The sequence below is a fragment of the Salvelinus alpinus genome, chromosome 23 (assembly GCF_045679555.1).
Source record: "Salvelinus alpinus chromosome 23, SLU_Salpinus.1, whole genome shotgun sequence".
In the NCBI taxonomy this organism is placed as follows: domain Eukaryota; kingdom Metazoa; phylum Chordata; class Actinopteri; order Salmoniformes; family Salmonidae; genus Salvelinus; species Salvelinus alpinus.
The window spans coordinates 51,134,577-51,162,032 of record NC_092108.1 but is presented as its reverse complement, the minus strand read 5'-3'; the positions used below and the strand labels follow the sequence as shown (position 1 = coordinate 51,162,032).

At 40.8% G+C, this 27,456-nt stretch overlaps 1 protein-coding gene across 20 annotated transcripts in view; it reads left to right on the top strand.

Annotated features, from left to right (window-relative positions):
* LOC139551227 (disks large homolog 1-like) overlaps positions 1 to 27,456 on the top strand; it is a 279,300-nt gene that overhangs the window by 189,157 nt on the left and 62,687 nt on the right. For all 20 annotated transcript variants that reach the window (XM_071362713.1, XM_071362704.1, XM_071362706.1 and 17 more), the window contains one exon: positions 17,344 to 17,470. In XM_071362713.1, coding sequence (XP_071218814.1) covers positions 17,344 to 17,470 — 127 coding nt within the window. The remainder of the gene's footprint in view (positions 1 to 17,343; positions 17,471 to 27,456) is intronic.

The window sequence follows — 27,456 nt, the reverse complement described above, 5'->3', positions numbered from 1 at the left end:
GCGTGAAGGGCGAACAGCAAAATGAAATCACGTGGTCACCGCTGCTTTCTCCGTCCCCACCCCCCACGCTAATCCAGACGGCAATACACTAATGCAGAGGACAGGAGGGGAGTGCAGCAATATGTATAATGATGTCCTGCCAGGACGCGTGGTGGAAGATCTGAGCCGGAGTTAATGAATGAGAAATAATTATGTTTAGTGTCGCACAATAGCTCAATCATGGGAGGCTTTAGGAAAAAGGGGAAATAATTGTGCAGATGGGCCCTATGGTGCGCTACCGCATCCCCTCAACCTCTTGTTCCTTGTTATCATAAGCACCGATTGCGCTGATTGGATCAGAGAATAGGAGGGTGGGAGGGGGACACACAAATGAAGTGGTCATCGAAGTGACGGTTTATTTCCTGTTGCCTTTGAGAAAAAACGACAGTATATGCCGTGCAGTGTTCAATCGCTGTCTGTGTATTGAGGCCTACTGAATATTTGATATGAAGGGCAAGCACAAAACGTTGATTATGTCTACTGTTAGTGGGTCTTTGTTTTACCCAGTATTTCAATGAAAAATATGACTTCATGTAGGTAATTTTGTCACTAGATAGATTTCTATTAATGCATAATTTTAATTTCGGGCCTTTGCGCTTTAAACCCTCAAGGGATTTGGCAGAATTAGCACAGCACTTAACTACAATATTTTTTGGTGTTGATAATGAATTCTATCACAAAGTCATTCTTACACTTATTCATGTCTTCATTCTTTTTCGATGTACACTACATTACCAAAAGTGTGTGGACACCTGCTCGTTGAAGCCCTCTCTTTTATTGGGTAACACTTTATGTGACACCCAGCATCATAACATGTTATGACACGATCATAACCATGTCAGAGTATGTTATAACAGCTTGCATAACTTGTCATAAACTATTTTAACATGGTCATAACACTTTCATGACCCATATATTTAGACCTGTTGTGACATATATTGTGTTGTTTTATGGCTGTTTATGACACATTTGTCAAACCTACCACACAAGGGAAAACATTCCATTACACCATAGCCTACGTGTCAACAGAATGTTTGTTTTATTTTTTATTTACCATCATTTCCCATTTTAGCCAATTCTATTGCGGTCATTCTGTTGCTGATTTTTCAGTCATTCTATTGCGGATTTTGTAAGAGTGTATTTTCTACAAGGTAAAAAAAAATAAAAAAAATGACTGTAAATAATTAATTTCAACAAAGGATTTAAGAAACAAACTTTCAAACGAAAAGGAAACTTCTTGACATGGAGGAAACTCATTTGAATAAGTGTGGGTTTTGACACTTCTGTAGGTTTCATAACCAGCCATAAAATAACACAATATACAGTGCATTCGGAAAGTATTCAGACCCCTTCTCTTTTTCCACATTTTGTTACGTTTCAGCCTTATTCTAAAATTTATAAAAATATTTTATTCCTTATCAGTCTACACACAATGCCCCATAATGACTAAGCGAAGAACTGTTTTTTAGAAATTTTTGCTAATTTATAAAGAACAACTTTAAAAAAACATACCTTTTAGTAGTGTATTAGATAAGTATTCAGACCCTTTGCTATGAAACTCAAAATTGAGCTCAGGTGCCTCCTGTTTCCATTGATCATTCTTGAGATGTTTCTACAACTTGATTGGAAAACAACTGAGGTTAAATTCAATTGATTGGACATGATTTGTAAAGGCAGACACCTGTTGAGAGTGCATGTCAGAGCAAAAACCAAGCCATGAGGTCGAAGGAATTGACCGTAGAGCTCTGAAACAGGATTGTGTTGGGGAACAGATCTGGGGAAGAGTACCAAAACATTTCTGCAGCATTGAAGGTCCCAAGAACACAGTGGCCTCCATCATTCTTAAATGGAAGAAGTTTGGAACCACCAACACTCTTCCTAGAACTGGCTGCCCGGCCAAATTGAGCAATCGGGGGAGAAGGGCCTTGGTCAGGGAGGTGACCAAGAACCCGATGGTCACTCTGACAGAGCTCCAGAGTTGCTCTGTGGAGATGGGAGAAACGTCCAAAAGGACAACAATCTCTGCAGCAGTCCACCAATCAAGCCTTTATGGTAGAGTGGCCAGACAAAAGCCACTTCTCAGTGAAAGGCATGTGGTAGCCCGCTTGGAGTTTGCCAAAAGGCACCTAAAGGACTCTGACCATGAGAAATAAGATTCTTTGGTCTGATGCAACCAAGATTGAACTCTTTGGCTTGAATGCCAGGCGTCATGTCTGGGGGAAACCTGGCACCATCCCTACGGTGAAGAATGGTGGTGGCAGCAGCATGCTGTGGGAATGTTTTTCAGCGGCAGGTACTGGGAGACTAGACAGGATCAAGTGAAAGATGAACTGAGTAAAGTACAGAGAGCCCAGACTTTAACCCGATCGAACGTCTCTGGAGAGACCTGAAAATAGCTGTGCAGCAAAGCTCCCCATCCAACCTGACAGAGCTTGAGAGTATCTGCAAAGAAGAATGGGAGAAACTACCCAAATACAGGTATGCCCATCTTCTAGTGTCATACCCAAGAAGACTCGAGGCTGTAATCGCTGCCAAAGGTGCTTGAACAAAGTACTGAGAAAATGGTTCAATCATAGCTAGCTAACATTAAGCTATAGCTAGCCAAGCAAATGGCTCTGAGATATGAATAATAGGATCATACACGTAACGTTAGCTAGCTAGCTAACAGTACACTTTAACTTGAAATGAAACCACTTTCTGTCAAAATTAGAAATGTATCTTACCCGTATACATCATTCATGGATGGACGTGTCTCCTGTGTGATGCCATGGTTGCCCTAGGTTTGAAGATGTAATCCGGAGACAGGTGTTTTCTCCATCTCCTTACTCGAATTCCACTGATTTCAAAACTCGGTCCTCCAGAAAGTGGAGAGCAACACTTATGCAGTTTTACTACATGATACATTTTTAAAAGAAGCTGCTTTAGACACGATTACTAAGACATACTGACCACCTCAAATAGACAGAAGCGTGCTCTATGACACACCAATCCAAGCTAATCTCTTGGCATGTCCAGCCCACTCATTATCTCAGCCAATCAAGGCTAGTGCGATGGTTGCTGTTTTTCTGTGGCTAAACCATCTAGGCTGGTAATTTAACAATTGTATTTCTATTTACAGATGGCATACAAGTTTGTTATTAAGGCATGTTAAAGTTCACATGTTCGAGAAGGCATTTCTGCAAAACGCATTTTGATAAAAAAATAAAATGTTAATGTTCAAACTGCTCTCCTGTGAAGTAGTGACCCGCGACATACGCCTAGTTTCCTGAAACAGGTCTCAAATGGTTTCATAGGTAGACAGAAGAGCAACAATGACAGCATCTCCGTTCAGTTAATAAGATGTTTTAACTGTGCAAGAGGTTAAGAGCATGGTCTGGCCAACTGACTTTGATGACATGACAAACGTGTTAGTAGGCGGTCATGAGAGAGATGACATAGTGCCTTCAGAAAGTATTCACACTCCTTGACCTTTTCCACATTTGTGTTACAACCTGCATTTAAAATTGATTACAATTAAATTTTGTCACTGATCTACACACATTACCCCATAATACCCCGAAGTGGAATAAATTATTAGGAATTAATACAAAATAAAGCTGAAATGTCTTGAGTCAATAAGTATTCAGCCCCTTTGTTTTGGCAAGCCTAAATAACTTTGAGTTAAAATATGCTTAACAAGTCGCATGGACTAACTCTGTATGCAATAATGGTGTTTAACATGATTTTTGAATGACTACCCTATCTCTATACCCCACACATACAATTATGGAGTTTTTCAGGATAAAAAAAGAAACAAAATATAGCTAAGCACAAGGATAATCTGGTTATCTGCATTTCATCATACACTGTGAGATGAATTCACCTTTCAGCAGGACAATAACGTAAAGCACAAGACCAAATCTACACTGGAGTTGCTTACCAAAAACACAGTGAATGTTCCTGAGTGGCCGAGTTACAGTTTTGACTTTCAATCGTCTTGAAAATCTATGGCAAGACCTGAAAATGGTTTTGTTCCAATGATCAACAACCAATTTGACAGAGCTTGAAGAATTTTGAAAAGAATAATGGGCAAATGTTGCACAATCCAGGTGTGGACAGCTTTTAGAGAATATATTAGTGTTACATTTCTGATGTAATAAAAAATGTTTTACAAATTAAGATTTTGCTTGCCCCTAAACAGCTGTTTGTCATAGGAGGTGAAGACAGAGATGAGCTGTAAGTGTCTTCACATTAAAAAAAATCTAATGTATTGGTCACGTACACATATTTAGCAATGTTATTGCAAGTAGCGAAATTGTGTTCCAACAGTGCAGTAATATCTTAACAATTCACAACAATATACACAAATCTAAAAGTAAAAGAATGGATTTAAGAAATATCTAAATATTAGGACGAGCAATGTCAGAGTGGCATTGAATAATATACAGTAGAATACAGTATATACATATGAAATGTGTAAAGCAGTGTGTAAAAATTAGTAAAGTGACTAGTGTTCCATTTATTAAAGTGACCAGTGATTCCATGATTCCATGTCTATGTACATAGGGCTGCGGCCTCTAAGGTGCAAGGTTGAGTCACCAGGTGGTAGCCGTGGTAGCCGGATAGTGATGGATATTTAACAGTCTGATGGCCTTGAGATAGAAGCTGTTTTTCAGTCTCTCGGTCCCAGCTTTGATGCACCTGTACTGACCTCGCCTTCTGAGGTGAACAGGCCGTGGCTCGGGTGGTTGATGTCCTTGATGTTTTTTGGCATTCCTGGCCACACAGTCATGGGTGATCAAGGTGTACAGGAGGGTGCTGAGCACGCACCCTTGTGCTGAGAATCAGCGTAGTGGAGGTGTTGAATCGTACCATCACCACCTGGTGGTGGCCCGTCAGGAATTCCAGAACCCAGTTGCAAAGGGCAGGGTCAGTCTGGGAGCAAGACATCGGTGTCCACGACGTGGCTTGTTTTCCCTTTGTAATCCGTGATTGTCTGTAGACCCTGCCACATACGTCTCGTGTCTGAGCCGTTGAATTGCGACTACACTTTCTCTGTACTGAAGTTGTACCTGTTTGATTGCCTTACTGAGTGAATAACTACACTTTGCCGTGGTTAACTATGGTGGTTTGCACTTTCAGTTTTGCGTGAATGCTGCAACGATTTTTGGTTTGGGTAGGTTTTAATAGTCACAGTGGGAACCATATCCCCTTTCCACTTCCTGATGATTTCAGTCACCGTGTCCGTGTATACGTCAGTGTTATTCTCAGAGGCAACCTGGAACATATGTGACCCGTTTCAGGAAACTAGGCGTATGTCGCGGGTCACTACTTCACAGGAGAGCCGTTTGAACCTAAACTTTTTTATTTTTTTCTAATTTTTTTGGGGGGGACAGAAATGCCTCCTCGAACATGTGAACTTTCATGTGCCTTAATAACAAACTTGTATGCCAAATTACGACCCTAGTTGGTTAAGCCACATAAAAAGTCAGCAACCTTCCCACTAGCCATGATTGGCTGAGATAATGAGTGGGCTGGACATCCCGCGAGATGAGTTTGGATTGGTCTGCCATATAGCATGCCTCTGTCTTTGAGCTGGTCAGTATGTAAAGGTAATCCTGTCTAACGCAGCTTTTTTTTTTATGTATCGCGTGGTAAAATTTTACAAAAGACTCCACTGTGCAAGTATCCATTTCAATAGAAAGTCACTGCAACAGCTGTTTTAGGGAACTCTGGTCTGAGTGTGCCAGAGTGCAGAATAACTGATGAATTTACGAACGCTCAACACCGGTTGAATATGACCGGTGTCAGCAAAAAAGCATAATTCAATTGTTGTCAGGAGCACAGTTAGTCACCAACGCTCTGGATAACATGAAAACAGCCTAACCAGCTCTTCTAGGGCGAGTAAAATGGTCAGAGTTTTAGTGGGGGCTAAAGTTTAAGATAATTCTTATGGCATTGCACACGGTTAGTGTGAACCAGAGTGACTTGACACGACAATGGGCCAAGCAACGGAAACGACACAGGACGTCTTATTTAATGAAAGGGGTTGCAGTCTGCCGTGAAGCATTCGTCTATGTATACGGGTAAGAGTCTAGCTACAGTTTCAGTTATTATACGTTTTGAATTTTGTCAGAAAGTTATTTTCATTGCAAGTTAAAGTTTACTGTTAGCTAGCTAGCTGACATTGAACCTATTTGGTTAACTTTAGCTAGCTATGATAATTGGTTTGTATTGCTAGTACTCTATGGATTAGGATTATGGTTCATTGTTTAGCTAGCTACATGTCTAAGCAAAAGACCCCAAGTTAAAGCTTACTGTTAGGTAGTTAGCTGACATTAGATGGCTGGCTCGCTAGCTAACATTACGTTTATGATCTGTGTGTAGTAATGTTATTTGAGAATGCCATTTCTCATTGCTAGTTATATCCTAATGTTAGCTAGCAAACTAACTAACATTGAACCTATTTGGTTTACTTTAGCTAGCTATGACAATCGGCTTCTATGGCTAGTACTCTATGGATTAAGATTATGGTTCATTGTTTAGCTAGCATGTCTAAACAAGACTCCATTTTGTCAGATGATTACATGACCCATCAAGTTAGCCAGGTGTGTCTGACGGTGATTACGGCTGTCTATGTATAATAATGCCAAAATATTTGTATCTGGAATTTTTCTTTCAGCATCAGTAGAACACGCTTGAGAGTGGTCAAGAGTCACACAAGGAGAGTGGTCTAATGCTTCCCATCAAAAAGAGAGCTGGCCCAAGCAAGCACAGGTTACACCTGAATCATGAGGACTTGCAGCGAGTGGTGAACTTCATCAACAACTACGCAGAGGATAATGCAATAGTATTACCAGGATGCCACCCAGGACATAAACACTTTGGTGGAAAGCTGCTGCCATCCCATTGTGACAAAAGCAGCAGTGTTGCGTCTCCACAAGCAATCGATGACGACACTTGGTAGGTAAAGCATTTTGATTATTTAATTGACCAATGTGATTGGCACTACTTTTATTGATCTCATATTATTTCTGTATTTTCCAGAGGTACGTATAGACGGGCAATGTGTTATCATTTTAACTTCCACTTTCCAAGATGATGTTTCTGTATGCAGTGCTGCTGCTCTGCACATTTGTAGATAAGTGAGTGCTGCTGCTCTGCACATTTGTAAGTATGTGAAACTTACCTGATAATGATGCATTAAAAAATGCATCAACGTTTTACATTACATTTTCTTTTCATCAACTTACCTTGATGTTCTTTTGTTGTTTGCAGGTGCACTATCCTTCTGACCCTATGCAGCAAAGTCCCATCTACTTTTTAACTCCTCGCACGTGTGGCTTGTTTGAGGTCTGCTGTGAAGGAATACCACAACAAGTCAACCACTCAGTCTTCCAGAGATTTGAGACTGGGACAGAGATTCACCTTCCAGCAGGACAATGACCCTAAGCATACTGCTAAAGCAACACTCAAGTGGTTTAAGGGGAAACATTTAAATGTCTTGGAATGGCCTAGTCAAAGCCCAGACCTCAATCCAAAAGAGAATCTGTGGTATGACTTAAAGATTGTTTCAGAACCCATCCAACTTGAAGGAGCTGGAGCGGTTTTGCCTCGAAGAATGGGCAAAAATCCCAGTGGCTAGATGTGCCAAGCTTATAGAGACATACCCCAAGAGACTTGCAGCTGTAATTGCTGCAAAAGGTGGCTCTACAAACTATCGACTTTGTGGGGGTGAATAGTTATACACGCTCAAGTTTTCAGTTTTTTTGTCTTATTTCTTTGTTTGTTAAACAAGAAAAAGTATTTTGCATCTTCAAAGTGGTAGGCATGTTGTTAAAATCAAATGATACAACCCCCCCCCCCCCTGCCCCAAAATATACTGTATACCCTTCTGTAGCTTTGAGTCTCTACTTTTATCCAATGTAAAAAATTAAATAAAACACAATTTATATTTTGCTACATAAGACTGATTTGAGCCGGTCGGTCACATATCCCAATCTGCGTGATCAAAACCATCTTGAAGCATGGATTCGGATTGGTCAGACCAGCGTTGAATAGACCTTAGAATGGGTACTTCCTGTATGAGCTTCTGCCTATTGGGAGGAGCAAAATTGAGGGCGGCGGAGGGCCTTGTAGACATTCCAGAAGGGGGAGTAACAATGGTTGAGAGTTTTTGAAGCGTGAGTCCAATGGTTGTTCCAATAAAAGTTTTGTGATTATGCTGCGGTAATTTGTGGTTTAGAACAGTACCCTGCGTCACCACTTTATTGCTCCAGACCAGCGCAAGGGGGAGTTAGAGCACTGATTATGCTTTTGGGTCCTACTGTGTCACTGACAATGAATGGGTGACCTAAACCTAAATAGAAACTGATAATTGTGCACGGCTTCAGTATTACTTACTAAAACTGTTGTTACACACTAAGGTTTTTATTATTTTATTTTATTAGGATTATTTTGGTTTCTCTTCCTCTAAAAACAGAAATAAATAATTCAAAATTACAAGCTGACTTCATTTACAAAGTAGTAACAATGTCTCACCCCATGTTCAAGAATAGCCTTTTTGTCGCTCATTTTACATTATTTGAAAAGGAAATCATCTCCAAAATATTGTTATTTTTTAAACAAAGTGATTATTATTATTATTAATTTAGAATTTTATAAAAGCCCCTTGGATATTCTCACAGATATATTATTAACCCTCTTATTAGCAGGACAACGCAGAGCGGCGCACAGAAGACAGGAGGGGGGGGGTTCACTCCCTTACCGGAGAGTTCACCCAGCCACACTAGGTAGCACTGAGCAACACTTTAACCCTGTTAAAGTGTTGTCTTAAGGGTCAAAATGACCCACCACTATGTTTAATTAACAGCAGAGAAAACCCCGTAAATTATTTTTTTTCAACTTGAAATTTGATGACTTTCCCCAAAATTAGAAAAAGTGAAACATTGCCTTTGTTCATATGTCCATGAAAGCTGTACACCACCAGGGTACAAAGATTGTCTGAGGGTCATTTTTGACCCGGCAGTTAGAAAATAATTTACACACCACAAAAACCACAAAGACACACACACACAAAATGAGAAATTGAGATTGTGTGCTACTGATTGAACTCAGACAAAACTAAAACATTATTGTGCATGTGCAGCATCTCCCCTCCACGACCCCACACATGGGAGAAGACTAGTATTTTGTAGTTAAATTACTTATTGTACTGTATATAAGAATATATCACTATCTTGACAAAAAAAGTTGAAGACTGTTATTGTTTCCCTTCAATAAAATGCATTCAAAACTACTTCTGCACATTTCTGCTACTTCCTTAGGCTATACAAGTGCTATCTCTTGCTAAAAAAATTATGTTTACACCAATGCAGTACCTTTAATAATAATATGTATCACCAATCCGACCGTGATTGGGAGTCCCATAGGGCGGCGCACAATTGGCCCAGTGTTTATCTCTAAAAACAGAAATAAATGTTTTGACCTTTATTGAGATTACAATCGCTCACTTTTTTGTTTTTGGAAATATAAACCAATATCCAAAATATAATTATATATTTTCAAGTTGATGACACAGTAATATAGCGGTACCTACATAAAGCTGAGTGACTCACTCATTCATGGCTATGGATCAAAATAAATACAGTGGGGAGAACAAGTATTTGATACACTGCCGATTTTGCAGGTTTTCCTACTTACAAAGCATGTAGAGGTCTGTAATTTTTATCATAGGTACACTTCAACTGTGAGAGACGGAATCTAAAACAAAAATCCAGAAAATCACATTGTATGATTTTTAAGTAATTAATTTGCATTTTATTGCATGACATAAGTATTTGATCACCTACCAACCAGTAAGAATTCCGGCTCTCACAGACCTGTTAGTTTTTCTTTAAGAAGCCCTCCTGTTCTCCACTCATTACCTGTATTAACTGCACCTGTTTGAACTCGTTACCTGTATAAAAGACACCTGTCCACACACTCAATCAAACAGACTCCAACCTCTCCACAATGGCCAAGACAAGAGAGCTGTGTAAGGACATCAGGGATAAAATTGTAGACCTGCACAAGGCTGGGATGGGCTACAGGACAATAGGCAAGCAGCTTGGTGAGAAGGCAGCAACTGTTGGCGCAATTATTAGAAAATGGAAGAAGTTCAGGATGACGGTCAATCACCCTCGGTCTGGGGCTCCATGCAAGATCTCACCTCGTGGGGCATCAATGATCATGAGGAAGTTGAGGGATCAGCCCAGAACTACACGGCAGGACCTGGTCAATGACCTGAAGAGAGCTGGGACCACCGTTTCAAAGAAAACCATTAGTAACACACTACGCCGTCATGGATTAAAATCCTGCAGCGCACGCAAGGTCCCCCTGCTCAAGCCAGCGCATGTCCAGGCCCGTCTGAAGTTTGCCAATGACCATCTGGATGATCCAGAGGAGGAATGGGAGAAGGTCATGTGGTCTGATGAGACAAAAATAGAGCTTTTTGGTCTAAACTCCACTCGCCGTGTTTGGAGGAAGAAGAAGGATGAGTACAACCCCAAGAACACCATCCCAACCGTGAAGCATGGAGGTGGAAACATCATTCTTTGGGGATGCTTTTCTGCAAAGGGGACAGGACGACTGCACCGTATTGAGGGGAGGATGGATGGGGCCATGTATCGCGAGATCTTGGCCAACAACCTCCTTCCCTCAGTAAGAGCATTGAAGATGGGTCGTGGCTGGGTCTTCCAGCATGACAACGACCCGAAACACACAGCCAGGGCAACTAAGGAGTGGCTCCGTAAGAAGCATCTCAAGGTCCTGGAGTGGCCTAGCCAGTCTCCAGACCTGAACCCAATAGAAAATCTTTGGAGGGAGCTGAAAGTCTGTATTGCCCAGCGACAGCCCCGAAACCTGAAGGATCTGGAGAAGGTCTGTATGGAGGAGTGGGCCAAAATCCCTGCTGCAGTGTGTGCGAACCTAGTCAAGAACTACAGGAAACGTATGATCTCTGTAATTGCAAACAAAGGTTTCTGTACCAAATATTAAGTTCTGCTTTTCTGATGTATCAAATACTTATGTCATGCAATAAAATGCAAATTAATTACTTAAAAATCATACAATGTGATTTTCTAGATTTTTGTTTTAGATTCCGTCTCTCACAGTTGAAGTGTACCTATGATAAAAATTACAGACCTCTACATGCTTTGTAAGTAGGAAAACCTGCAAAATTGGCAGTGTATCAAATACTTGTTCTCCCCACTGTAAGTACCAACATTCTTTCTGATGGTCTTTAATAAAGAAATGTTTTGGTTATCCTGACCTGGATGGGGCCTCCCCAGTGGCACAGCTGTCTAAATGCAAAATTCCAGAAAATGATGTCATGGCTTAGAAGCTTCTGATAGGCTAATTGACGTCATTTGAGTCAATTGGAGGTGTACCAGTGGATATATTTCAAGGCCTACCTTCAAACTCAGTACCTCTTTGCTTGACATCATGGGGAAATCAAAAGAAATCAGCGAAGACCTCATAAAAAAAATGTGTAGACCTCCACAAGTCTTGTTCAACCTTGGGAGCAATTTCCAAACGCCTGAAGGTACCACGTTCATCTGTACAAACAATAGTATGCAAGTATAAGCACCATGGGACCACGCACCTGTCATACCGCTCAGGAAGTAGACGCGTTCTGTCTCCTAGAGATGAACGTACTTTGGTGCGAAAAGTGCAAAGCAATCCCAGAACAACAGCAAAGGACCTTGTGAAGATGCTGAAGGAAATAGGTACTAAGTATCTATATCCACAGTAAAACGAGTCCTATATCGACATAACCTGAAAGGCCACTCAGCACGGAAGAAGCCACTGCTCCAAAACCGGCATAAAAAAGCCAGACTACGGTTTGCAACTGCACATGGGGACAAAGATTGTACTTTTTGGAGAAATGTCCTCTGGTCTGATGAAACAAAATAGAACTGTTTGGTCATAATGACCATTGTTATGTTTGGAGGAAAAAGGGGGAGGCTTGCAAGCCGAAGAACACCATCCCAACCGTGAAGCACGGGGGTGGCAGCATCATGTTGTGGGGGTGCTTTGCTGCAGTAGGTGCTGGTGCACTTCACAAAATAGATGGCATCATGAGGTAGGAAAATGATGTGGATATGTTGAAGCAACATCTCAAGACATCAGTCAGGAAGTTAAAGCTTGGTCGCAAATGGGTCTTCCAAATGGACAATGACCCCAAGCATACTTCCAAAGTTGTGGCGAAATGGCTTAAGGACAACAAAGTCAAAGTATTGGAGTGTGCATCACAAAGCCCTGACCTCAATCCCATAGAAAATGTGTAGGCAGAACTGAAAAAATGTGTGCGAGCAAGGAGTTACACCAGCTCTGTCAGGAGGAATGGGCCAAAATTCAGCCAACTTTTGTGGGAAGCTTGTGGAAGGCTACCCGAAACGTTTGACCCAAGTTAAACAATTTAAAGGCAATACTACCAAACACTAATTGAGAGTATGTACACTTCTGACCCACTGGGAATGTGATGAAAGAAATAAAAGCTGAAATAAATAATTCTCTCTAGTATTATTCTGACATTTAACATTCTTAAAATAAAGTGGTGATCCTAACTGACCTAAAACAGGGAATTTTTACTAGGATTAAATGTCAGGAATAGTGAAAAACTAAGTTTAAAGGGCTAAGGTGTATGTAAACTTCCGACTTCAGCTGTACTATGTTCTTACTAAAACTTTTAAAGTTCTCTATTACAGCCACTATTGAAGGCTATCAAATGCTTCTCAAAAATGTCCTCTGGTGGTCAAACTAGCACTAACTAGCATTAACGGTACCAGTGGTTTGCACTTAAATAACGTGCCGTAGAATTCTGCCTCACCATGGTACTACAGGCAATGTGTTGATAGAACTTCGGTAATGTTTTCCTCAAATTTGCTTTGTTGAAATCCTCATCTACAAAAAGTCCAGTGTAGTTCCTTAAAACTTCTTATGGCTGCAATCCCGTCAACGCGATGGATATGACAACAGCCAGTGAAAGTGCAGCGCGCCAAATTCAAACAGAAATCTCATAATTAAAATTCCTCAAACATACATGTATCTTATACCATTTTAAAGATAATCTTGTTGTTAATCCCACCAAAGTGTCCAATTTCAAATAGGCTTTTCAGCGAAAGCACCACAAACTATTGTTAGGTCACCGCAAAATCACAGACAAACACAGTCATTTTTCCAGGAGTCACAAAAGCAGAAATAGAGATAAAATGAATCACTAACCTTTGATGACACTCATAGGACTTCATGTTACACAATACATATATGTTTTGTTCGATTAAGTTCATATTTATATCCAAAAACCTCAGTTTACATTGGCGCCATGTTCAGAAATGCCTCCAAAATATTCGGATATATTGCAGAGATAACAAATAACATAAATACTATTCAAATAGTATATTCAATAATATTCAAATAACATAAATACTCATCATAAACTTTGATGAAAGATACATGTTTTACATAGAATTAAAGATACACTTGTTCTTAATGCAACCGCTGTCAGATTTCAAAAAGCTTTACGGCAAAACACAATATTCAATAATCTGAAAACAGCGTTCAGCCACAAAGCAAGCTATAGTTACCCGCCAAATTGTGCAGTCAACAAAACTCATAAAAAGCATTATAAATCTTCACTTACCTTTGCTGATCTTCGTCGGAATGCACTCCCAGGACTCCAACTTCCACAAGAAATGTTCGTTTTGTTCGGTAATGTCCATCATTTATGTCCAAATAGCTATTTTTGTTAGTGTGTTTGGTAAACAAATCCAACGTCAGGAAGCGCGTTCACTAAAAGCTGACAATGTCCAAAAGTTCAGTAACAGTCAGTAGAAACATGTCAAACGATGTATTGAATCAATTTTCAGAATGTTTTTAACATAAATCTTGAATAATGTTCCAACCGGAGAATTACGTTGACTTCAGATGAGCGATGGAACAGAGCTCCCTCATGTGAACGCACATGGTTAGAGCATGGTCAGGTCATGGCAGACCTGACTAATTCCCCTCTTATTCGGCCCCCCTTCACAGTAGAGGCATCAGACAAGGTTCTACAGACTGTTGACATCTAGTGGAAGCCGTAGGAAGTGCAAACTCATCCATATCTCGCTGTGAATTGAATAGGATCTTGGTTGAAAATCGACCAGCCTCAGAATTCCCACTTCCTGTTTGGATTTTTTCTCAGGTTTTTGCCTGCCATATGAGTTCTGTATACTCACAGACATCATTCAAACAGTTTTATAAACTTCGGAGTGTTTTCTATCCAAATCTACTAATAATATGCAAATCTTTGTTGTGGTATCAGCTTGAGTTGGAATATACACTGCTGTGACTATAACCGAAGAGAATCCTCTATAGAGGTAACAAGGTTGGCATTTGAGGCATTCTAGGTCGTGTGAACAAAACGACTTGAGTTCCTGTACGTTATCACAATCACACCATGAGTAGTTAATCATGAAACATGCACCTCCGCCTTTCTTCTTACCGGAGAGTTCTTTATTCCTGTCTGCGCAATGTATTGAGAACTCAGCTGGCTGTATGGACAGGGACAGTATATCCGGAGGGAGCCATGATTCCGTGAGAGTATGTTACAGTGCCTGATGTCTCTGAAAGGAGATCCTCGCTCTGAGCTCGTCTACTTTATTGTCCAGGGACTGAACGTTGGCGAGTAATATGCTCTGAAGCGGTGGATGGTGTTCGCCTCCTGAGTCGGACTAGAAGTCCACTCTGAATACCTATTCTCCGCCGGCGGGTTTTGGAGCAGCCTCTGAGATAAATTCAATTGCCCGGGGGGGTACGAACAAAGGAGCCAATTCGTGAAAGTCTTATTTCTGATCGTAATGCTGGTGAGTTACCACCTCACTGATATCCAGCAGTTTTTTTCCGGCTGTATGTAATAACACAACAAAAAAACGTTCTGGGCTAATAATTTAAGAAATAACACAAAAAACGAAATACTGCAAAGTTGCTTAGGAGGTAGAAGCAGAGCTGTCATGTCTGTCGGCGCCATTTTGGAGCACAGCTCATTCCAGTTCAGAGAATTGAAGCTCTGTGCATATTGTCAGTATAAAGTGCAGTTTGCCAGTACTACAGAGACATTCACTATGGTAGTACCAGTTTCAAGCATAGCTGCTTTTTAGGCATTAGGATGCTTGGAGATGAAACTATGAAAAATCAAGTGTCCTAGCAATGAGAATTTGAGAGCAAAGCTAATGTTTATTTCTTAAATTGTAGCGGTAAAAAAACATTGATTATTCATAATTGTTTGTTTATTTCATAAAGTGTGTGGTATTTTTTTATACTGTACATTTTATTATCAGTTTTTGATATGGAACTTTGTATTGTACTGTGAAACTGCTTGAGGTGTTAATTCCATTTGTCAACCAGCCTTTTTAGCTTGTCCTTTAATCCATGATGCCTTTGTTTTATGGTCTTTGATAACATTTGATCTATTTTGTTGAAATTATCATTTTTTCATTTTATTGTTTTAAGTGTGTTCAATTTAATATTGGAACTTTAATTGATTGTATGAATATAGATTCCATTAACTTTATTATTTTTAAGACATTTTTTTAATGTATGAACTAGGTTATAGGCCTGTTGACCTGATCTGGGGTGTAATATGAGGAAAATAGACAAGGTGTTAGAGGCATGTGTACAGATCCTTGACCTTCCGGAGCCGACTGGTCAAGCTTTGTTTTTATTCTGACTTCTCTGTACTGAGCTTCTACTTCTGATCAATAAAGATATTCTGACTTGCAAGTACACACTCGGAAACAGGCCATTTTACCAGTGGTGGAAAAAGTACTCATTTTTCATACTTGAGTAAAAGGAAAGATACCTTAATAGAAAATGACTCAAAAAAGTGAGTCACCCAGTAAATACTGCTTGAGTAAAAGTCTAAAAGTATTTGGTTTTAAATATACTTAAGTATCAAAAGTAAATGGAATTGCTAAAATGTACTTAAGAACCGAAAGTAAAAGTATAAATTATTTCAAATTCCTTATATTAAACCAGACGGACCAATTATTTTATTTGTATTTTTATTGATGATAGCCAGGGCCACAACATATTTACAAACAAAGCATTTGTGTTTAGTGAGTCCGCCAGATCAGAGGCAGTAGGGACGTTCTCTTGATAAGTGTGTGAATTGGACAATTTTCTTGTCAAAATGTAACGAGTACTTTTGTGTGTCAGGGATAATAAATGAAGTACATTATTTTCTTTAGGAATGTAGTGAATTACAAGTTGCCAAAAATAAAAATAGTAAAGTACAGATACCACAACACCTACTTAAGTAGTACTTTAAAGTATTTGTACTTAAGTACTTTACACCACTGCATTTTACACAGTGTTACAGTTGGTTGTTTTCTTTTTTAATTTTTAAAATTTTATCCCCTTTTCTCCCCAATTTTCGTGGTATCCAATCGCTAGTAATTACTATCTTGTCTCATCGCTACAACTCCCGTACGGGCTCGGGAGAGACGAAGGTCGAAAGTCATGCGTCCTCCGAAGCACAACCCAACCAAGCCGCACTGCTTCTTAACACAGCGCGCCTCCAACCCGGAAGCCAGCCGCACCAATGTGTCGGAGGAAACACCGTGCACCCGCCCCCCTCGGTTAGCGCGCACTGCGCCCGGCCCGCCACAGGAGTCGCTGGAGCGCGATGAGACAAGGATATCCCTACCGGCCAAACCCTCCCTAACCCGGACGACGCTAAGCCAATTGTGCGTCGCCCCACGGACCTCCCGGTCGCGGCCGGCTGCGACAGAGCCTGGGCGCGAACCCAGACTCTGGTGGCGCAGCATAGCACTGCGATGCAGTGCTCTAGACCACTGCGCCACCCGGGAGGCCCACACAGTTGGTTGTTTTCAGGCACTTGCACACACTGTCCCCTTCCCAGATGTCGGATCTGGGTTGCATTACCGAATGACCCCCTCAAGGTCTTGCCTCACGCAATCACATCGGTAACAGTAGCCTCAATGCACAGAGAGACAGAGGTGAGCGAGAGATGCCGAGACAGGAGCCTCATTCACCCACTGCATTCGGCACAGAGTGGGATTGGATGTGTTGATAACTGTTTCACAGACATAATATCTTAGAAAACACTATCAGCATCCGGGGCCTTTTTCGGAGGTGGACAAATGCCCTGTCGGTCGGCTTTTCTCTTCCGGTGGTGCACTAGGTAATTACCTCGCGGTATTTGGTTGGTGTTAGTGGAGTTTAGGTTAGGTTTCTTGTTAGCTACTCTGTCTGAGCTGGCTTTTTTTTTCTCTCTATCAGCCTACTCCCAACACATGGAGAACCATATCAGCCCTCCCAGCTACCTGGGCCAGCCCCTTCCCCCTGAGGCCCCATCAGGACGCTACTCGCCAACCCCCAAGAGCATGCTGGGAGAAGAAGTCACCAGGTAAGGCTAATTCGGTGCCTCCCCATTCTGCGTGTGTGCGCATGTGCATTCAGGTTTTTTGCTGTCGCTCAGTAGTGTATGATGAAGGGATAAAGAGGACTGGAAGGGGGTGGAATGTTAGGATAAATGAAGGATGGGATGATCAATGGGGTATGGAAGGTGGATTGATTGATGGAGGGAGGGAGGGAGGTTTGCAGAGGGGGATGGATGGAAGCAATAAGGAGGCAGGTTGGAGGGAAAGGCTTGGAGGAACCGTGCGGCTAAACTCTAACCCTAAACTTAACCAAACCCCTAACCCTAGTCATGACCAATTAGGTAATTCAACATAGGTTTTCTAGTCAGTCATACGTCTTTAGTTTTCCCTGTGGGGGAATGGGTGACGGGGAGTCCCTGAGCGTTTGCTAACCTTTTTTCCCCACCGAAGCCAGTCTGACAGGACAAGGATTTATTGAAAATGTCTACGATGCCAGCCGGCCAAAAGCTGCAATCGCGTGCCACATTCCCCCGGCGAGAGTTCTGTCTCCTCCCTATCTCCCCTCACTCTCCCTAGCTCTCTCCCTCCATCGCTCTCACTAGCTCACCATTCCTCTCTCGCTAGCTCTCTTTCTCGCTAACCAAGTTTCCATCCAGTTTTTATGCGAGTAAAGTCATATAAAAAATAATCACGACAGCTGTGATGGAAACAGGAAGGTTCGGTACAATTTTATAAATGCAGACAATTTGTTCGTTCAACGTAGTGGGATCTTTTTGTGTCTGTAAATTAATAATGTGCAAAATAGTGGTGGAAACGCCTTGATGCTCCAAATATTTATATAATATCCATCAAATCGAAGTAAACTTGGAGTAACGCGATGATATGGTGTTTACAGTGGTTGCTCAACTAAAAGTTTTGCAATTATGCTGCGGGACTTAGAGGTAATTTGTGGTTTAGTACATTACCCTGCGTCACTACTTCATTGCTCCAGACCAGCGCAAGGAGGAGTTAGAGCACTGATTATGCTTTTGGGTCCCAAGGCGCTACTGTGTCTATAACTGACAATGAATGGGTGACATAAACCAAATAGAAACTGATAATTGTGCACTTAGACTACAATTAGAGTGTGGAAATGTTAGGATTATTTTGCTCTTACTATAGTATTCTAGCCAACTCCCGACCGGTCATGTTGAAACAGCGCCCGAGTGGTGCAGCGGTCTAAGACACTGCATTGGAGTGCAAATTGCTTTGCTACAGATACTGGTTCGATACCCGTGCCGGCCGCGACCGGGAGACACATGAGGCGACGGTGGGATTTTGGTTTCTCTCCCTCTAAAAACATAAATAAATAATTCTAAATAACAAACTGTCTTTATTTACAAATTAGTAAGAATGTCTCACCCTATGTTCAAGAATGGCATTTTTCTCGTTCACTTTAGGTTATTTGAAAACTAAATTATCTACAAAATTTGTTATTTTATTTTTGTTATTGTTATTTTTTAAACAAAGCAATTATTATTCTTATTAATTCATTTAGAGTTATATAAAAGCCCCATAGATATTCTCACAGATCAGATATGCCCTAACAAAAATGCCCCTTAGATATTAATTTAGAATCCTCCAATCCTCTAAATCTAATTGGCTGAGAGTCACGTCATTGAAAAATATATTTTCCGATATACTGTAGGCCTTCTGTAGGCGACATGAGTCTCACTAGTGTTGAGTAATGTGCTCTTAAAAGTGGTGTAGGTATTATTTATTTAAAAAGCATGTTGAAGTTAGAAGCAATAGGATTTTAAGCAATAGCCTACACGCTGTGGTCAACTATTTCAGCACCGTTTTGCGCTGCTCTGAGACAAGCATGGGGACTGGTCTTGATAAATCAATTTGATTTTGATTTTCACTGAATCTCTGTTTGGGTATTGGTTAGACTACAATTAGGATATGGTAATGTTATGCTCTTAGTACTGTAGCCTACTCCCGACCGTCACGTTGTACAGGGCCATATTTTCCTTTCCATCCTAACGGAGCCCTGAGGGTTTTGTTTTTTTGGAATAGAAACACCATAATAATAATCTAATTAATTAAGCTACATTTCTTAAAATCAATCCCATATACTATGTTCTTACAAAACAAAGGTTTTAAATTCTGTAGTACAGCCAATATCGAAGGTTATCAAATGCTTCTCAAAGATACCCTCTGGTGGTCAAACTAGCACTAACTAGAATTAACTTCTTACGCCGCCTGAGACCCCGTTAACGGGATCGATATGACAACAGCCAGTGAAAGTGCAGGGCGCCAAATTCAAACAGAAATCTCATAATTAAAATTCCTCAAACATACAAGTATTTTACACCATTTTAAAGATAAACTTGTTGTTAAGCCCACCACAGTGTCCGATTTCAAAAAGGCTTTACGACGAAAGTATACCATGCGATTATGTTAGGTCAGCACCTAGTCACAGAAAAACACAGCCATTTTTCCAGCCAAAGAGAGGAGTCACAAAAAGCAGAAATAGAGATAAAATGAATCACTAACCTTTGGTGATCTTCATCAGATGACACTCGTAAGACTTCATGTTACACAATACATGTATGTTTTGTTCGATAAAGTAAATATTTATATCCAAAAATATGAGTTTACATTGGCGCGTTACGTTAAGTAATGTTTTGCTTCCAAAACATCCGGTTGTTTTGCAGAGAGCCACATCAATTTACAGAAATACTCATAGTAAACATTGATGAAAATACAAGTGTTATGCATGGAACTTTAGATAAACTTCTCCTTATTAATGCAACACTGTGTCAGATTTAGAAAAAGCACACCATGCTATAATCTGAGTACAGCGCTCAAAGACCAAAACAAGCCATACAGATACCCGCCATGTCAACAAAAGTCAGAAATAGCATTATAAATATTCACTTACCTTTGATGATCTTCATCAGAATGCACTCCCACAGTTCCACAATAAATGTTTGTTTTGTTCGATAAAGTCCATCATTTATGTCCAATACCTCCTTTTTGTTAGCGCGTTTAGTTCACAAATCCAAATTCACGACGCGCAGGCCAGACGAAAAGTCAAGAAATTCCATAACAGTTCGTAGAAATATGTCAAACGATGTATAGAATCAATCTTTAGGATGTTTTTAACATAATTCTTCAATAATGTTTCAACCGGAGAATTACTTTGTCTTTAGAAAGGAAAAGGAACGCAGTTACCTCTGACGGGCGCGCGCCTGACTGAGCTCATAGCATTCTGCCAGACCTCTTACTCAATCAGCTCTTATTCTCTCCTCCTTCACAGTAGAAGCCTGACACAAGGTTCTAAAGACTGTTGACATCTAGTGAAAGCCTTACGAAGTGCAATATGACCCCATAGACACTGTATATTGGATTGGCAAACCTACAAACCTCAGATTTCCCACATCCTGGTTGGATTTTCTCTCAGGTTTTTGCCAGCCATATGAGTTCTGTTATACTCACAGACATCACAGTTTTATAAACTTTGGAGTGTTTTCCAAATCTACTAATAATATGCAAATCTTAGCTTCTGGGCCTGAGTAGCAGGCAGTTTACTCTGGGCACCTTATTCATCCAAGCTACTCAATACTGCCCCCAGCCATAAGAAGTTAATGGTAACAATGGCTGACAATTAAATAACATGCCATAGAATTCTGCGGCAGCCCGCAAGGTGTGCTGAAGTATGATGCAACTTTTAAAGGAAGAACCATTGTAGTCCTCCTCCCACTGCTACTCGGGAAACCATGCAGTTTATTAGGTCACAAATGAAATAAGGGTAAAACTTTCCAATGTTCCATTTGTAAAGGGTTTATTAAGGGTTTAATTACAATATTAATGGTTATTTAATCACTTAAAAATGCATTATAAAGCATTCTTTTCTCAATATAGGGGGTGCTGTTTCAACTTGGAAATAATCGTTCCCAAATTAAACTGCCTCGTACTCAATTCTTGCTCATACAATATGCATATTATTATTACTATTGGATAGAAAACAATCTATAGTTTCTAAAACCGTTTGAATTATGTCTGTGGGTGAAACAGAACTCGTTCTGCAGCGAAAATCATGACAGGAACTGCGAAGGTCTGAAAACGAGGCTCTGTTCTCAGATCAGTTGAAAACTCTATGTATCCTATGGGTCGACATGAACTGCACCCGCCTTCCCCTGGATGTCAGTAACCAATGAGAAGTGGAATGGAGTTTCTACGTAGTTCTCAGAGCTTATAAAAGGCCAAGGAACGAAGGGACCGCTCTTTTTGTCGTTCGTCATGACGCAAAGCAAGACCTCAGGATGAAATTTTGGAACGCTCAGTTATCGGCCTTAGATGTATCCGTCTAATTTAATTCGATATAGGTGTTAGAAACATCATAACGAAGTTATTTTAAACCGAGTTATATCAGTTTATGCGAGTATATTGCTATTTTCGGAATTTCCTTAGTATTGCGTTTTGAGGATTTGGGCATGTTGTGGCCACATAGCTATTGTTAGCTGCTAATTCCGGAGTTGAAGACGACGTTTTACAACCAAGCAACGATTATTTTGGACAAAGGACACCTTGCCCAAGATTCTGATGGAAGCTCGTCCAAAAGTAAGAGCTATTATTGATTTTATTCCGTATTTATGTGGAAAAATGTAAACGGATTTGTCCGCCATTATTGCGTCACTAGTCTGGCTGTAACGCACACTGTATGTCTAGTAACGTTAATTTTAAAAATCTAACTCAGCGATTGCATTAATAACTAATGCATCTTTCATTTGCTGTCCAACCTGTATTTTTTAGTCAAGTTTACGATTATTTATTGATTAGATTAGGTGCCTTTCCAAGATTGCGCCGGCCAGAATGCATGACCTGTTGCCACTGATCACATTGCATAACGACGATTTGTGCTGCTAAATATGCACATTTTCGAACAAAACCTATATGCATTGTGTAATATGATGTTACAGGACTGTCATCTGATGAAGTATATCAAGGTTAGTCCAAAATTATATATCTTTTGCTGGATTGTTACGATCGCTAACCTTTGCTGCTGGTAAATTGCTTGTGTTTCTGGCTATGGTGGTAATCTAATATAATGCTATATTGTGTTTTCGCTGTAAAACACTTGAAAAATCTGAAATATTGGCTGGATTCACAAGATGTTGGTCTTTCATTTGCTGTATGCTGTGTATTTTTCAGAAATGTTTTAGGATGAGTATTTAGGTAATTGACGTCGGTCTCTGTAATTATTCCGGCTGCTTCCAACGCTATTTCAGATTGCAGCTGCAATGTAGAACTGTGATTTATACCTGAAATATGCACATTTTTCTAAAAAAACATATGCTATACAATAAATATGTTATCAGACTGTCATCTTATGAAGTTTTTTCTTGGTTAGTGGCTATATATATATCTTTATTTGGTCGAAATTGTGATAGCTGCCCATGCAGGAAAAAAATGGTGAAAAAAAAAAAGTTGTGTCTTTTGCTATCGTGGTTAGCTAATAGATTTACATATTGTGTCTTCCCTGTAAAACATTTTAAAAATCAGAAATGATGGCTGGATTCACAAGATCTGTATCTTTCATCTGGTGTCTTGGACTTGTGATTTAATGATATTTAGATGCTAGTATTTACTTGTGGCGCTATGCTAGGCTATGCTAGTCAGCTTTTTTTACTGATGGGAGTGCTCCCGGATCCGGGATGCGTAGCAAGTAGAAGTTAATAAACAGGGTATAACTAATTGGTAAAAATAGTGTGACAACCAGTCAGTGCTTGCTAAATAGAGCCACTTTTTACCTCCAACTATTAACCAATTAGAACCAGGAACAGATATAGCCCTTGTTTCTCTCCAGACCTGACTGCCCTTAACCAACACAAAAACATCCTATGGCGTTCTGCATTAGCATCGAACAGCCCCCGTGATATGCAACTTTTCAGGGAAGCTAGAAACCAATATACACAGGCAGTTAGAAAAGCCAAGGCTAGCTTTTTGCAACACAAACTCAAAAAAGTTTTGGGACACTGTAAAGTCCATGGAGAATAATAACACTTCCTCCCAGCTGCCCACTGCACTGAGGACAGAAAACACTGTCACCACCGATAGATCCAGTATAATTGATAATTTCAAGAAGCATTTTTCTACGGCTGGCCATGCTTTCCACCTGGCTACCCCTATCCCGGTCAACAGCACTGCACCCCCAACAGCAACTCGCCCAAGCCTTCCCCATTTCTCCTTCTCCCAAATCCAGTCAGCTGATGTTCTGAAAGAGCTGCAAAATCTGGACCCCTACAAATCAGCCGGGCTAGACAATCTGGACCCTTTCTAAAATGATCTGCCGAAATTGTTGCAACTAGCCTGTTCAACCTCTCTTTCGTGTCGTCTGAGATTCCCAAAGATTGGAAAGCAGCTGCGGTCATAACCCTCTTCAAATGGGGGGGGGGGCACTCTTGACCCAAACTGCTACAGACCTATATCTATCCTACCCTGCCTTTCTAAGGTCTTCAAAAGCCAAGTCAACAAACAGATTACCGACCATTTCAAATCCCACCGCACCTTCTCCGCTATGCAATCTGGTTTCAGAGCTGGTCATGGGTGCACCTCAGCCACGCTCAAGGTCCTAAACGATATCCTAACCGCCATCGATAAGAAACAATACTGTGCAGCCGTATTCATTGACCTGGCCAAGGCTTTCGACTCTGTCAATCACCACATCCTCATCGGCAGACTCGATAGCCTTGGTTTCTCAAATGATTGCCTCGCCTGGTTCACCAACTACTTCTCTGATAGAGTTCAGTGTGTCAAATCGGAGGGCCTATGGGGGTGCCACAGGGTTCAATTATTGGACCGACTCTCTTCTCTGTATACATCAATGATTTCGCTCTTGCTGCTGGTGAGTCTCTGATCCACCTCTACGCAGACGACACCATTCTGTATACTTCTGGCCCTTCTTTGGACACTGTGTTAACAACCCTCCAGACGAGCTTCAATGCCATACAACTCTCTTCCATGACCTCCAATTGCTCTTAAATACAAGTAAAACTAAATGCATGCTCTTCAACCGATCGCTGCCTGCACCTGCCCGCCCGTCCAACATCACTACTCTGGACGGTTCTGACTTAGGATATGTGGACAACTACAAATACCTAGGTGTCTGGTTAGACTGTAAACTCTTCTTCCAGACTCACATCAAACATCTCCAATCCAAAGTTAAATCTAGAATTGGCTTCCTATTTCGCAACAAAGCATCCTTCACTCATGCTGCCAAACATACCCTTGTAAAACTGACCATCCTACCGATCCTCGACTTCGGCGATGTCATTTACAAAATAGCCTCCAATACCCTACTCAACAAATTGGATGCAGTCTATCACAGTGCCATCCGTTTTTTCACCAAAGCCCCATATACTACCCACCACTGCGACCTGTACGCTCTCGTTGGCTGGCCCTCGCTTCATACTCGTCGCCAAACCCACTGGCTCCAGGTCATCTACAAGACCCCGCTAGGTAAAGTCCCCCCTTATCTCAGCTCGCTGGTCACCATAGCAGCACCCACCTGTAGCACGCGCTCCAGCAGGTATATCTCTCTGGTCACCCCCAAAACCAATTCTTCCCCCAAAACCAATTCTCCTTCCAGTTCTCTGCTGCCAATGACTGGAACGAACTACAAAAATCTCTGACACTGGAAACACTTATCTCCCTCACTAGCTTTAAGCACGAGCTGTCAGAGCAGCTCACAGATTACTGCACCTGTACATAGCCCATCTACAATTTAGCCCAAACAACTACCTCACCGCCTACTGTATTTATTTATTTATTTTGCTCCTTTGCACCCCATTATTTCTATCTCTACTTTGCACATTCTTCCACTGCAAATCTACCATTCCAGTGTTTTACTTGCTATATTGTATTTACTTCGCCACCATTGTCTTTCTTTTGCCTTTACCTCCCTTATCTTACCTCATTTGCTCACATTGTATATAGACTTATTTTTCTACTTTATTATTGACTGTATGTTTGTTTTACTCCACGTGTAACTCTGTGTTGTTGTATGTGTCGAACTGCTTTGCTTTATCTTGGCCAGGTCGCAATTGTAAATGAGAACTTGTTCTCAACTTGCCTACCTGGTGAAATAAAAATAAATAATAAATAAATAAAATCTATGGACAAGTTCTGGGTGGGCTGAAAATAGGTCTTGCAGGCCTCTCAACCATGCTGGGGTAGAGAGGTTTGATTTTGCAGAGCCTGTCAAACCTTGTGGTGCCTCTCCTCTTGTCATTGTCCTCATCAACTTTTTGGTCACTGATGTGAAGAGCCCGTGAGATAGTTAGAAACCTTGTACAGGACATGACAGTGGAGGGGAAATGCAGTTGATAGAGTTGGGATGTTTTCCAGTAATCCTTGAGGTTTTTAACTCAGCCCCATGTAAATGACCAGTGAAAGGTAGCAGAAAAGGTCTGACATGGAAATGCCTCTTTCTTTCCTGCTTGCGTCTTAGCCCCATACTTGTTTGTATTAGACACCAGGGAATCAACAACTGACGGGGTGAAAAACAGTTGAAAAAGTTGCATGGGGCTGTACTTTGAGGTCATGTCCAGCTGAGGTCCTGGTGGCCTTTTTGGTCTGAATATTGGAGGACGTGGCTCCACATCCTCCTCCAGCACAGTGCCATTGCCCCTCTGCCTCTCTGGTTCCACACTTCCCTTCCTCCGCTACATTGTTAGTGTCTTCACACCTCTAGATGGCCGGGCAGGGGTAGGTGTGGAGCCAGAGACAGCAGGGGTCCGGCTGGATGAACCAGCTTCAGTGGGGGATGGGCTCCCAGTCGGAGTCGCTCTCACTGTGAAAGAAAACATTTCAAAAAATATTTGTTATGTATGAGCTTTGTATCATACATACATACATACATACATACATACATACATACATACATACATACATACATACATACATACATACATACATACATACATACACACACACACACACACAGGTTATGGGTCATACACATACATACACTATGTATAGCCAATGTGTACTTTACACATTTCATCACACATTTCATTACTGATTATATTTCTATAAATTGCAACAACAAAAAATATATATATTTTTGCCAAAAAATGTCTAATTAATTATATTTCAAACAAGGGCATTAACACTTACTAGTCCAGAATTATGTCCTCTTCTTGCAGAAACATCTCTTTGGTCTGTGAGTCAAAACTATGCACACTCAAAGATTCATCTTCTAGCAACAAATCTGTCTCACTTTCCCTATCTATTTCTTCTCAAATTTGGTGCAAATCTGTATACTTAGACTTTGACTTTGCTTTTCCTGATTTATTCGCCATGATGTTTTCTATAAAATCGTTGAAAATACTCTTCATAAAATACTGCTGTGCGTAACGCGTGTGCCTGCAACAAGTCTGATCGTCAATGGTGAATGAAGCTCGTTACGCGTGCGTTTACTAACAAGGACTGGTGTTCCAACCCATAACCATCACATACTGGCGTTTACCTCAGCTCATTGGCTATCTACCAAGCTAGATTTCAAGAAGATCATTGGGCAGAAATACAGTCCATCAACGAAACTTCGCTAATATTATTGGTGCGCAATGAGGTCATTGCTCATTGTCTTCAAATCAGTTCATTTCGGTCAATACGCCCCGCAAAAAGAACCATCAAGTATGGCTGTGTTACAAACATCCAGAGGATTGCAATGAAACCAACCATGACTAGATAAACGTATGTTTAGTGTGTGTAATTACATCGAATGCTTCGTCAAAAGTTGATAGAGACGGAATTCACGACACAAGCGGTTTACAAAATGTTTCATGATAGGCTATAAAAATGGATTTTATCAAAGAAACCGGCACTTCATTTGATCACTGGGACCCTCAGGAGGAGAAATAAGAGCAAGATATCAGAATGTAAGTCATAATTTTACCTTCAGATTTGAATGTGTCAAACCTGTCATGGCAGGAAAAAGTTTGTTGTTGTTGATCGCTCTTCT